This window comes from Lepisma saccharinum, chromosome 27 (assembly GCF_977018435.1).
Source record: "Lepisma saccharinum chromosome 27, izLepSacc3.1, whole genome shotgun sequence".
NCBI lineage: Eukaryota > Metazoa > Arthropoda > Insecta > Zygentoma > Lepismatidae > Lepisma > Lepisma saccharinum.
The window spans coordinates 32,436,769-32,451,482 of record NC_139255.1 but is presented as its reverse complement, the minus strand read 5'-3'; the positions used below and the strand labels follow the sequence as shown (position 1 = coordinate 32,451,482).

The 14,714-nt window shown below is 39.0% G+C and overlaps 1 protein-coding gene across 3 annotated transcripts in view; it reads right to left on the bottom strand.

Annotated features, from left to right (window-relative positions):
• LOC145980388 (uncharacterized) overlaps positions 1-14,714 on the bottom strand; it is a 70,882-nt gene that overhangs the window by 28,832 nt on the left and 27,336 nt on the right. For 2 of the 3 annotated variants that reach the window (XM_083113456.1, XM_083113458.1), the window contains exon 3: positions 5,953-6,027. The exons of the other annotated variant lie outside the window; for it this stretch is intronic. In XM_083113456.1, the coding sequence (XP_082969582.1) occupies positions 5,953-6,027 (75 nt within the window). The remainder of the gene's footprint in view (positions 1-5,952; positions 6,028-14,714) is intronic. 3 annotated transcript variants of the gene reach the window in all.

Sequence of the window (14,714 nt, the reverse complement as noted above, 5' to 3'; positions counted from 1 at the left end):
AACCATTATTGCTTCCACTGGGTATCGAATCCGGGATTCCTTTATTACAAGGAATTAACTTTATCACCACGCCACCAGGGAGGCCAGATTCCGATTGAAAATACCTAACCAATAGTCTGTTGTCGCAAAATCTAATGCAACTTACCTTCGTGCTTCGTTCCATTTTCTAATATTTCTTCCTTTGTTGGCTTTGCGCTTGGCTGAAAGAACCAAACCATTCTTCTTCTTCCCTTTCCTGTATTCGCATTTACTTCTACCCATTTTCGCAATATTCTTGTGCTGTGGAAAGTATGGCACCAGGACCCAACGACCACGAAAAAAAACTAACGTCATCTGTGTTCACTTCGCAAACATTCTTTTGACAAAAGAAACCCAGCTTCCAGTAAAATGGGGAAAGATGTTCGAAGGGGGAAATGGAACCAGTGGTGAGGTGGGGGAAATGGAACCAGCGGTGAGGTAGGAAGAATGACTGCCAAGTTATTGAATATCTGGCCGTTCTCTTTTCGAAACGCCTCCCTTACAACCATGCTTACGACTGAGCAGTGGCGTACCCAGGGCGAGGTTGATGGTGGTCATACCTCCCCCCTTTGGCCCATTACTCCTAAAAAAAAAAAATAACGTCAAAGGTAGGAAGAGATGGCAAAATGAGGGCTGACTTCTTATATAAAAAAAGTGTACGTAACCCCCCCCCCCCCCACTTTTTCGAAAATCTTAAGCACGCCACTGCGAACGAGATATTTAGCGATCATCTTAACGATTTTCTAGCCAACTTCGACGAGTGGATATTGCAGTGTTGCCACATGAAAGGAAGTTTCCCTGTTGAAGGGAAATTAGGACAGAATTTTAACCCAAAAGGGGAAAGGTAAATTCGATGACGAAAAATATCGATCTTTCAGGGAAACTTGAAGACATTTCACAAAATATTAATACAGATTCTCTTGAGTTCCAATTTCATATCTACAATTGTTTGCTCCTACTTCTCATTGTCACTCCTTTGAACATAAACATATACGTCTATTTATATCTCTCTCTCCTTTGTTTATTTTACGTTTAAGCCATTTTTCTACATCTTCGGTAAAAGGCGACGTTGAGGATGAATGATGAACTAATGAAATTAATTATGGAAGTAACAGGATTCGAACCTGGTGCGTCTGACCCGGTAGTGAGGAGGCTCGCTATAAGCATGTGTGTGATTAATTTGTTCACGATTTTTCATGTATACGAGCATGGATGAACGAAAATAATAAAACTACTACTACTACTAATTGGGCTACATTTTTATTATAATATTATTTCTTTAGATGGGAAAAATTGGGCAAAAAAAAGGAATTCCACCTTACGTTGTGGCAGCACTGGTTGCAAAGGTTCTCGTTAGGTTCAAGGCAAGACCCAAGAAGATAAGTCGATTGTAAATAATGAATTTACAAAAAAGTAAAAATTACTGCGAGCAAAAATAAAACTTGGGGGCCAACAATTACCACGAACTTTCCCTAGGAGATCATTTCACTGGTTACTAGAACCCGAAAACAACGAACCTCTAAAGAAAATGAATATTCCAATTGTACTAAGCTCCTTAACACAGATATCCTAGTCAAATACAGAGTTCCAGAAAAATTAGGTTCTAATACTGCCATCAAATTGAAGGTCGAATTTGAGTACAATTCGATGACACCATAATTTATATTCTCGAGGTTCTATCGTTTCACTGGGACCTGCAATGTTGGTACACGATATATAAAATTCTTCCGCCCAGAGTTTGGACTTGGAAATTCTATTTTTGCCTTTTCTGTCGAAAGTTAGGGAGGGTCACGTGAACCGCTGAACCAATCGGCTTTGACCAGTTGCCGTGGTGAGGGGGACTTCTCGTGGTATTCTGCGTTGCCAAGTGTATGCCTGACAGCAAAAGTTCGGCGTTATTGTGCGGTTTGTTTGTGCTTTTTTTTTTCGTATCTGTGATTTTTATACTGATAGATGATGAGCCTAACGCGAATACAACGGCGAAATCGGAAGAAAAAAAAAGTTGTCGGGCGTGGTATTCCTCTGCGTGGCCAGACTCGTGGATTAGTATGTGCAGTGCGAGTTTATTTTGAAAATGAAAGAGATAATAATGGCCCCTTGATTCCGTTTAAAAAAAGTGATTGGGAGAATAGCAGCTGCTCTGGGAATTATCAGAACGTCCGTGATGTCCATCGGGAAGGAAAAGTCCCGCTTAATGGAGACAGCCGCATCATAACATGCTATAGTACCACTGGAGTAAGCAGGATTTTATTTCGGAGGGTTGGAATTGTAAATGTGGATGTTACAAAGTTGCATTTTTTCCCGTGGGGCAGAATAAGTAATAAAACATTTCATAATTATTAGAGTTGAACGGATATCCACACCCATGCTGATTCTCTTACCTATCTCACCGATACCCTTGTTTGAAAATGACGCGTATTAATTAAGAGCTGTTCAAAATATTGACAAATATTAGTGTGTAAGTAAATACTTCCAATTGTGTGTATCAATTTATTAGGGTTGTGCTTTAAACGTAAGAATTACATCAAATTCTGAAAATACTATTACGTAATCACAAAATACACTTTTCCATACAACATTGGTTCAAAATAACGGAAACTTGGAATTATGCATAAATTCAAGGACACCCTGAAAGTGCTTGCAGCATATTTGCAAGCCTCGCAAAAGATTAAAATGTTGGAATAGTATCGCCCGGTGTCGGTAAATATAATCCAACCGATATCTTCCGATACTGATACCACGGTTAAAAGTGGTTTAAAGACAAAAATGATATTTGGGAGGTTGATTTAATTATATTAAAATGGCATTGCAAAAGAGGCCTAAAGGTGGAAATGAACGTGTGTTTGCTATAATAATTTTCCTCAACAAACGAGAACATTTCACGAAATGTACACCATGCATAACTTAACTTACTGTGCCATGGCAATTAAATAATATGTAGATATTGCAAGTCACATGTGAATGGGGCATTGCAAACAAGAAATCTACTGTTTCCAAATAATCACTGACAAAAAAAGAAGGCACGTAAAATGTTTACCAGTATGATTACCGTTCATGCATATGTTTCTGACGTTTCTGAATGGTTGTGTTTTTGTTTCGTACAAATATTTTTCAAAGAAAAAATATGTATAATACAATACGATATTTTATATTTGATTTATCATAAATGGTAAAAAGGACAAGTACACTGTTAGACAGTATCCTCAAAACTTGTACGAACGTACCGTGCAAAGAATAATTTCCGAATGCGTGGTACTGTGTTTTAGAAACAAATATGCATACTTTTACAATGTTCATGCACGAAACTATATTACCAGAAACAGCTTAGGATTAAGCTTTTTTCTTAATAAAACATACATGTGTAGTACGGGACTTTACATTATGTTTGGTTATTCATTATGTGATGAAATTGTAGTCATTCAGAAAATGTACCTTGTACATGGAACGGTTGATTAATATGATATTTGACATTTGATTTATCAAAAACTGGTAAAAAACAAGTGCACTTCCAATCAATTTACAATTCACTATTTGATATCGCTGTGTAGACAACAATGAAATTAATATAAACTATAAAGGATGGATAATATTGAGTAATCGGAACTCGACGTGCCATTTTAACTGGCGAGCAAAACGAAATATGCCACGAGAAGTAACTGGACCCTAAAATTTGATTGCAGTGCAGATGTTCATAAGAACAGTCTCCACAATACCCTAGATAGAATTCTAACCCTCCGCAATAATTCCGAGTTTTCGGCTCATCGCCCCCCCCCCCCTCCCACCCTCGAGAGAGTCCACCCCCAAAAAGGCCAAGCACGGCGAAGTCGGTTGCCGCGGTGTAGCAAGCGAATGCGTGGGTCTCCGCCTCCCTGCCTCTGCCTGAAATGCGAGCAAGCGAAGGGTGCATGTTGACAGGAAAAGATGTCCTGTACGACTGGACAAAAAAAATCAGAGTCTCAGACGTTTGGCAACACCGCTTTTCCCGCCTTCCCACTAGCACAACTGAGGACGAAAAGTCAGGGTTTCCTCAAGTCCAAACTCTAGCCGGAGCGACTTTAGTGTAAGGAGTTTAATACAATTACAAATGTTTGTGCTACATTTCAGTATAATAAGAGTAGAATTCGATGACACCATTAAAAAGCCGATTGACGAAGCTCTATCGTTTCACCGGAACTCGGTACTTTGCTATAAAGCCGGCTTTAGACGAAAGCATTTCCTTTAACATTTTTGCTAGCATAAGTGCTACGTAAATGCTTCCAAAAATCTTATAACAGAGAGTACTTTACACGAAAGCATTTCATGGAACATTTCGGTTAGCTGTTTCGATTACAATGTATAATACATACAGCACGAAAGGCACGTCGAGTTAGAACATCAATGCTCAGTGGACGGTGTTTACAATTGAAAAAGCTAAAATATTCTTCCATACGTGTACAGTAAACATTGTAAAGTATGTATTTTATCAGCGCCATTCTTCTCTTCCTAAAACCATTTAATACGAAGCGATATTCCTCTCGGTTGAATAGTTATCGTCGTTTAAAAGTGTGAAGTGATACGTTGTTTACATCTCAAGCGACAGCCATTACATTTGCACTCGTGACTATCAGGTCGCTTCTGATTGGTTATGCTACGGAAATAGAGCCAGTTCTATCGTTGAGAAATGTCATGAAATATGCCATGGCATCTGAAATGCCATAACATTTCTCACTTTACACGGTAGCTTTTGGTCATGGCATAAATGTTAACAAAAATGCTAAGGAAAAGGTTTTCGTCTAAAGTGGGCCTAAGACTGGCAACTTTTTATTTGACCGCTTCGAAAGAATTCTATGCTAATTGCGCGATCCGGGGTTCACATTCCACCATGAAAGTTTCCGCCAATATTTTATCCATCGGAAATTAGAACAAAATATTATAGTTATTGCCACTACTATTTGTCACAACAAAATTTTATAACAGACTTGACTTTTTGTTCACAATGTAAGTAATCACGTTTATTTCACTAGTATTTAAGTAAACCAAACACACTTACACGTGTAGTACTATTCATACGTATTTAGTCTTTGTATTACCCAGAAAAATAATAGAAAGTAATATCATTAGAAAATTTGACAAATGACAAAAATAAATAACTCTCCTATACAAGGTGACTGTATCTAGAAATTTACTGAAATGGACAGATACACAACACGTGATTGTACTGAAAAAACAACAACTTCGAAACCTTGAATTATTGTATTCTTCCGTAACAGAAATAAATATCTAGGCAGTATGAAGGGGCTTGGGGACAAAACCTGTGGAGTAAGTGACGTTTTGGTCATGAATGAGTTAAAAAATTAAAAAGGGACATCCATCAATTTTGCGTGTAATATACATGTCATGAATTTGTATTGCAGTCATTGAACGCTAGTGAAATTGGTAAATACAGCACGAGAACAATTACAATATAGATTATAATATAGCCTTTCTGCTTAATAAACTCATTAATCACCAAAATATCATTAGCCAATGTTTTCTCTCACAAAGCCCTTTATTAACAAAATACGTAGTCTATTTAATATTGCTGCATGTTCTTACCGGTACATATTTTCTATTTCGGAGTTTAGTTGAAGTGTGTAATAAAACATACATGTCCTTCATTTGTGTTAACGAATTAAGTCATGGTGAATGCTTCAAATGGTAAATTTCTCGAGAGAGATATAATGATGTATTCTCTAAACACTTTATTTTGCTTTCCTCACATTTTCGCCCTAATTATTACTAGTACAAATTATCTATTTCGGGTAAATTGCGTAATAAAATTACGCGTGTTAAATGTGAAAAATACAACTTTGATTCAGCCACCAATGGAAACTACTGAAGACAACATTTGATCAGAATAAATTTGTTTCATGAACAGGCATTGTCGATTTACAGCTTCATTTTTTAGTTACTTACTTCTTGCAAAAGTTCCACTCTTCTTGTGGCACTTGGTTTGCCATCTTTCGCGTCTTGTGCCGCGCTTCCAAAGCCCTGAAATCGAAGGATGTGGTTGGTACATTACTTCACATAATATTATTTAAATTAATTTATATTTTCCCATTCACTCTCATCGTCGCATTAATATTAATGAGACAGAAACCGACATTAAAGGGACCAATCCAAGGAGAAGAAATACAACCTATACAAAAACACGCCTGTCATTTGCGATACTTACAATCAGAATTTTGTCACTTACACATAATTACTACATGCACGAATGATATTCAACAAATAATCGTACAATCCGATCCCCGTGGCAAAATGATAAGCGTAAATGGCTACCAATTCAGAAATCCCAAGTTCAAAGCTGGTATGTTTCGTTGTGTTTGCCCAATAACCATTTCATTATTCATCCTTATCGTCGTGATTAATTGGAGAGGTACAAGCGCGAGGTAATATAACCAACTTTCCAATTGAGATAATCGTATAACTAGTCCCAGTGTGTAAATTTTATCAAATAATAATAGTTTACAAGTTTTTAATCAAAACATTCACTAAAAAGTTTATGGAGAATTGTAAATTAATCAACGACAACTAAATGCCATTGATTTGTTTGTTTGATTTGATGTTTTAAGACCACTTTATGCACAGCAAGGCTAATCGGGACTGGACCTACAGTTTAAATTGGGATCCGAACCACTATGTGCCTCCACTGGGAATCGAACAAGGGACCCCGTGATTACAATGCCAAGACACTACCACTGCGCCATCGTAAATGCCATTGAAACAGACAAACTATATATACTTATTTTCTGGTTAGATGGGGGGTGGTGTAGGAGGCAGTAGCCCCTGGACCCATAGGGCATATTAATTGGTTCAAATTATGTTCCGAATTATTAGTGATTTCAAAGCACTTGACTCACACAAGACTAAAAAATTACATATTTCGTTAATTAAGTAGAGCCAAGCTGATATATTTAATTAGCAATATATTTCTTAAAAATATATGTATACATATAATTCAAAAAATTGCAACAAAATTTTTGATGATGAAAAATATCTTGATTGTTAATTTCTAGCATCTATATTTCTATGTGATATATGCTAAACCCATTTTTCTTTTTTTAAATAACTTTCAGATCATGCATTTCGGAGGGGTGCCTGCCTATTACCCCGCCCTCTGTTTCACCCTTGTCTTACAGTAAAGAAGTCCAAAAGGGCAAAATTAAAAGGTGGACTTCGAGAAATACGAAAGAAATCACTGCCGGTTTTTCTTTAGACTGTTCAGTACAATAGAACTAAAATATATTGTCGTAAATAGTAATGCCCACTACCACAGTAAAACTTTCTGAAAATGAGATACAACTTACTTGCGAATTGATAGCTTTCTCTGATTCTTCTGTGCCTTGCTCTGCAAGCTTAGCTTGCATTTTGTCTTATTGCCCATTCTCGAGATGCAGCAAACAAACAAATCTTAGAAGATAACCACGCACGCACTCACAAATGTACTCCTGAGCAGTCGACTGTAGACTATGTTGAGACTCACTGAAAATCAAAGGAACTGACCAAGAAGGCAAAAGAGGCTGTTGCCACATAGTTGAGATTCGGAAAATGGAAATTGCAAAAGTTAGGTATTTCTTCATCCGTAAACACCATTAGTTCACTCACAAAGAGGAAAAGCGAAATTTGTATTTTTTTCAAGCTTGCGTTTTATTTGTACATTTTGTGGTTCATTTATTTCATTAAAACAGGCAACGTGTTTACTCTGGACTATGCAGGACTCTTTCCTCCAAAAGGAACATGTTTCTCGTCATTTCACCAGACCGCCTCTCCCTCACTTCCGTTCTCCGCCGCGACCTGCAAGCTTCTTTACTCTGGACTGGAGGACCCTTCAGAAATATAGCCGCTCCGGCTAGAGTTTGGACTTGAGGAAACCCTGACTTTCGTCTTCAGTTGTGCTAGTGTGAACGGGGGGAATAGCGGTGTTGCCAAACGTCTGAGACTATGATTTTTTTTGTCCAGTCGTACAGGATATCTTTTCCTGTCAACATGCACCCTTCGCTCGCTCGCATTTCAGGCAGAGGCAGGGAGGCGGAGACCCACGCATTCGCTTGCTCCACGGCCGCAACCGCCTTCGCCGTGCTTGGCCTTTTTGGGGGTGGACTCTCTCGTGGAAAGTGAGGGGGGGGGGACGAGCTGAAAACTCGAAATTATTGCGGAAGGTCAGAATTCTTTCTAGGGTATTGTGGATACTGTTCGTATGAACATCTCACTGCAATCAAGGTTTAGGGCTCAATTACTTGTGGTGGCATATTTCGTTTCGCTCCCCAGTTAAAATTGCACGTCGAGTTCAGATTACTCAACATTATCCATCCTTTATAGTTTATATTAATTTCATTGTTGTCTACACAGCGATATCAAATAGTGAATTGTAAATTGATTGGACGTGAACGAACATTGTGTGTTACTGATATCCCTACAAGAGTAACTACAGCATGTTTAGTAACATCCATGAATTTAGGTTGAATTCAGAATTTACGCAATATAGAATGGGTGGTCGGGTCGGGGGGTGTGGGGTTCTCATGGGGCTACAGTTACCTCCCGAAATTTTGAGAAATTCAAAAGTTTCAACTAAAAGACTAAAAAAGACGTTATAAAACTCGAGATATTACACGTTCTTCATAATCGAATATTTCATTTATGTAGTATTATTTAACAAAAGTAGTAATGAATGTAAATTTTGCTCAAAATCCTTTTCGAAAGGAGAAGGCGTTAATAGCTTCATATTTCTTATAAATCGAACAAAAACACACACATACAAATATCAATCACTATGAAAATATGAAACGTACCTTATTTGTTCTCAAGGGGAAATACTCCACAGTCTTCCATCATTTCGACGAAATTGTATTGATCAGATTCTTCATCTTCGTCTCCGCCAAGACTTATTATAAGTTTGTCCACATTTTCCTCAAGAAGCCCTTCCTTTAACCACGCGTCATTTATTACTTTTCTGGTATGTTGGACGGCTTTCTTCCAGTCATCTGCGGACACATTGACAAGAGCTTCCTGTGTGAGAATTGTCACCTCATTGATTTTAAAAGTTTTGTTTTTTCTGGCCACATGTCCCTTCACTTGCGCCCAAATGAGTTCGATGGCATTAAAGTGGCAATGATAGGGTGGCAGTCTTAGCACTTGGTGACCACTTCTTTTCGCAAGTTCATCCACGTAATATTGCGGGAACCGTGGCTTGTTTATGTTAACAAGCTCGATCAGTTCAGCTTTCTTCAATTCGTGGGAAGCCGGGATGTCATGGCGCAAAAGCCACTGAATAATTTCATCTTTTTTTGTGGCCATTGTTGGAGGTTTATCTATTTTCACCGTATGGTACGGAGCATTATCCATCACGATGACACACGGCCTTGCTAAGTTAGGGATGAGCGATTCCTCAAACCACTTGAAAAACCGAGCGTGGTCCATGTCTTCGTGATAATCGCCCGATTTCTTAGATCTAAACAATAATGTAGAATTTGGAATGAACCCCTCGCAAGTGCCAGCATGACACAAAATCAGTCTTTCCCCTTTTCCTGTAGGAGCTGGCATCGTGCCTTTCGTGGTGTCGTCAGTCCATCCTCGCTGGGTCGAATGACCTGCGTTAACCCAGGTTTCATCCACCCACACAATGTCTTCGAAATTTATCTTTCGCACTGCCCTCAAGAAACGACATCGGGAGGCAACGATGTCTTCCCTCTCCATCAAAATAGTTCGTCCGGTGTACTTCCCCCAGCGAAACCCTAAGTTATCCAGCACCACCCCCAATGAAGTTTTACCGTCACTGAACAACTCCTCCTCTCTTAACGATTTCACTAGTTTCCCAAGGGTAGGGCGCTCTTTCCTGGCGTAATACAGATAAATATGCTGCCGGATTGCGTCCTCCTGAAACACGTCCAGTTTGGTGACAGGTTTGTCCCGTGGTCGTTTCTTACCTGGAGTGGACATTGTGGCTGCCACGTCTGTCTCCATTAAGCGGGACTTTTCCTTCCCGATGGACATCACGGTAGTTCTGCTAATTCCCAGAGCCGCTGCTGTTCTCTCAATCACTTTTTTAAACGGAAGCAAAGGGCCATTATTTTCTCTTTCTTTTTCAAAATAATCTCGCACTGCACATACTAATTCACGGGTCTGGCCACGCAGAGGAATACCACGGCCGACAACTTTTTTTTCTTCAGATTTCGCCGGTGTATTTGCGATAGGCTCATCCATTGTAATTCAGTATAAACTGGTTGGGTAAAATCACAGATACAAAAAAAAAAGCACAAACAAATCGCACAATAACCCAGAACTTTTGCTGTCAGGCATACACTTGGCAACGCAGAATACCACGAGAATTCCCCCTCACCACGGCAACTGGTCAAAGCCGATTGGTTCAGCGGTTCACGTGACCCTCCCTGACTTTCGACAGAAAAGACAAAAATAGAATTTCCAAGTCCAAACTCTAGCCGGAGCGGCTTTAGTTTTCCTATAAAACGAACATGTGTTTCTCGTTCGGTGACCAGTTCTTCTCGCCCCTCCCCCACTACCCTCCGCGGCGAGCCTCGAGGGGTGAAGCCTGTGAATCTGAGAAAATGTTTATGGGGAGCATAATTTTTATTATTCTCTTGGAATTTTGGAAATCTCAAACTTCCAATGGTGCAGTATATCCTTTCACAATGCGAGTTGATTGATTTTATTTCACTTCGCTGTTTTGCCACTTTTGGCTAAGCGCGAAGATGTGAATGGTTGATGATATGATGAAGATACACTCACAAAGAACACCCATGCCCTGACCGGAATTCGAACCCGGGACCCCTGGCGTCGTTGCACGACGTGCTAACCACTCCGCCACGGAGGCCGGCATATGAACTGATAACTTTGAAGATTTCCGTCACATGAAGTAAAGTTGAAGTTGTTGCATTTTTTTCTCCATAAGGAATGAATGGGATTCTATAAACATTTATTCATCATGATTTTCGAACATAGCGTATTGCTAATGAACTAGAAATCGCTTGCACTTGCAACATGGGGAGAAATTCACACTATATCATGCGGTATGGTTATATTTTAGTAGCAGTACCCATTCCGACGATGTAGAAATAAATGTACACCTGGTACGAAACTGCCACTTCTTCTAATATCTGCAAATAATATGAACATCAACCCCAAATATGCATTTAATGCACTATAAAACTGGAAGTTTTTCAAATCGAGTCAAATGAATGAATTCGTTGAAAGCATGTGGATTTTCCTCAAGGAAAAAATATGCAAAAGTCCGCCAACGAATCATCATCACTCAGCCTCATCGTCGCCATTAGTAAAACGTGGCAAAAAACGACGGTAAATAGCAAAACTTTAAAAACCAAGCGAATATGAAGTAAATTATGCTCTCATAAAATAAGCGGGACTCCAACGAAGTAGAGGGTTGTCCAATAAGAATGATATGATTTTGAAATGAACTGGCAACTATGCTTCAAATTTTATAACTGTCACTAGTTGTCATTTGTGTTTAGTTTTGATTTTTGATTTGATTTGTTGTTTTAAGTCCACTTTATGCACAGTAAGGCTAACCGGGACTGGACCTGCAGTTTAAAGTGGGATCCGAACCACTTGTGCCTCCACCGGGTATCGAACCCGTGACCCCTTGATTACAAGGCGAAGACGCTACCCTACGCCATCGGGGAGGCCCATTTGTGTTTAGTATACTGTGACAATTCATCATGGCTAAATACACGCTTCAAGAACGTTTGTTTATTTCCGGTTAAGTGGATATGTTAATAAATAAAACTGTCGTTTTTGGTGTGAAAACAATCCACAAGAGATTCACGAGAAGCCCTTGCATCCACAAAAGGTCACTGTATGGTATGGTTTATGGCACGGTGGCATCATCGGATCATTTTTTTTTCCAAAAGAGAAGAAGAAGCACTTACAGTGACTGGTGAGCGGTACCGACTGATGTTAACAGATTTTATGTGGCCAAATTTAGATGAAATTGATTTGGAGGACATGTTGTTCCAACAAGACGGTGCCACATGCCACACTGCTAACGCCACTATCGACGTATTGCAAGAAGAGCTTGGTGAAAGGGTAATTTCAAGAAATGCAACAGTTAGTTGGCCTCCAAGAAGTTGTGATTTAACTTATCGAATTCACTCGTATGCACGAAGTCAAGATGGACACTTAAATGGTGTGTTATTCAGAACATAATGTAATAAACTATGCTTCAAAATAATATAAAAAGTTTGGTTGTATCTGAAATAGTTTTATTTCATTGTAAAATCATATCGTTCTTATTGGAAAACCCTATATAAAATATTGAAAGAAAGGATTTCACTTCACTATACATTACCAAATCCTTGCTAACAAATGTAACAAAAGTGAAGTACTGGCCTGGGGTCTGTAAATAAAGATACAGAAGGTTCGAAACATGTTGGGGAATTCGTACCTGTAAGTCCCATGACGTTACTAGCATCGTATACTACAACGACGCCCTCTCTTTTTACTCTTGGAAACGAATGATTTTCAAATGACTGGCTAAACGTTGACATTCCTGCAGAAGCAACCAATGTCTCGGATGTTAGTTCCCAAACAAACCTTCACCCCGCTTGCTTCTTGCCTTTGTCCTAGGGAATGTATCAGTGACAACAGTTAGAAAATAAAGTATCAGTGAATATATATAAATAGGGCCCTATCGTCCGACTGCCAGCCCCCCTCCCACAATCCTACCTAGAGGTGTGGAGATCTTCAACCAGTAATGGGGCGACGTGTAGTCAGAACGTCGAACCCTCAGACGTTATAGAAGATTTGCGAGACGTCAGTTGCAACACTTGAGTGTCTGTGTGTGTGAGAGCAAGGGATATATCTTTTCTTAAGGAAGAAATCGATAACAAAAAAGTCTGGATGGCTCTTTAGACGCATCTATCTAAATGGTTATATAAATGTGGGGAAGATATTACGTTCGTTCTTGCCAAGTATGCAGGAAAGTATCTTTCTCGCGAATTACTTCTCCAACGAGTATTACAAATCGGTCAGGATTAGCCATTTCTCTGTGAAGTTTGCAACTATGTCAACACATTGCGAAAGCTCTCGCGTCGTGCCAGCCGAAAATGGGCACGGCTGGTTGTCTTATTTATACCACTGGGATTTTTGGATTTTCTTTATATGCGAAAATTTTTAACTGTGGCACGCACATGATTTTGCTTACATTAAAGTTCACTTATTCACATAATCGAGGAATTGACATGTGACCCTAAAACACACGCGTGTATCTACATTCAATACCACTACATACGAAAATAAACCTTGGTGGCTCTTCATATTGTCCACCAACGACTGAAAAGAAGAAAATACTTTCGAGCGTATGGTTTTCCTTGCTTGCTCTGAGATCTGAAGGATTTCGGTCTTGTACATGTAAAGATAGTACTTTCAGTGCTTGAAGAGTGCCATTAGGTACAGACAATAATACACCGTGTCCATAAATATACTGTCATACTTTAAAGTGGTATTATGTCGCTTTGGATAATCGTATTTAAATGAAATTGGTGACATTTGAAAGAAAAACTCAAATATTTTTGTGCATGTCAACAATGGACACCAATATCAGCAATGGACAAAAATGAACGAGATCAAACATAGAAACTGAAATAAATTCACTCCTGACAACAATGGACGATGCGGGTTCATTGTTGGATATTTAGCAGGCAGGCAGGTTACATGTGAATGTTTGCCTTTAAAATTGTGTTGTTATTACAGAAGATTTAAGAACGTAGTTGGTGTGTTTTAGAATATCATTACACGCAGAGTTTGGTGAACGTGGATCATGGCTGCATATGTCATCAAAGGAAAGGCCATAGACTTGACGGTCTGTGACTTTTTTTATGGGGTTACATAAAAGATTGTGTCTATGTACCCCCATTGCCTCAAAACCTGCAAGAACTGCAAATTCGCATCACTTCTGCAATCCAATCCATCCCTGTGGATATGTTGGAGCGTGTGTGGCATGAATGGGAATATCGCCTTGATGTCTGCAGGGCCACTCGTGGGGGGCCACATTCAATGTCTATGAGTTGTAAAATAAAATATTTGAGTTTTTCTTTCAAATGTCACCAATTTCATTTAAATACGATTATCCAAAGCGACGTAATACCACTTTAAAGTATGACAGTATATTTATGGACACGCTGTATATTTCAAATATATGCATTTGTCAAATGTTTTACAAACATCCCAAAGTTGGACCTCTTACGAGTTGATCGGGAACCATCTCAACTCAGTATTTTATTTTATTTTTATTTTTAACACAACACCCTATAGATGTCTGAGAAAATAACGAATGCATGGCTTCTAAAAGGCATTGGATGTGGTACACATCTACATACATTGTTTAAAGATATTCTTATATGTAGCTAAGGGACTTGAAAATTAAAATGAACTGAACTGGAAACTTATGACTATGATACATATAATAAATAATATGGTTTCCATATCCAGTGGGTGGGAGATGATAATTCCTGGTTGGGATGGCTCGAGATAGAGGAGGGGGGAATCCTCATCCCCTTTAATCTCACCCTGCTTTTAAATAAATAGATGTATGTTATTCGCAATTTTCACATTTCGAACTCCTGATTTTCCGTTCCGTTAAATTCAAAATGAGCACAGAACAAGGTCTAGAGCTTTATATGTTTCGCAATTGTTATCTGGTCTTA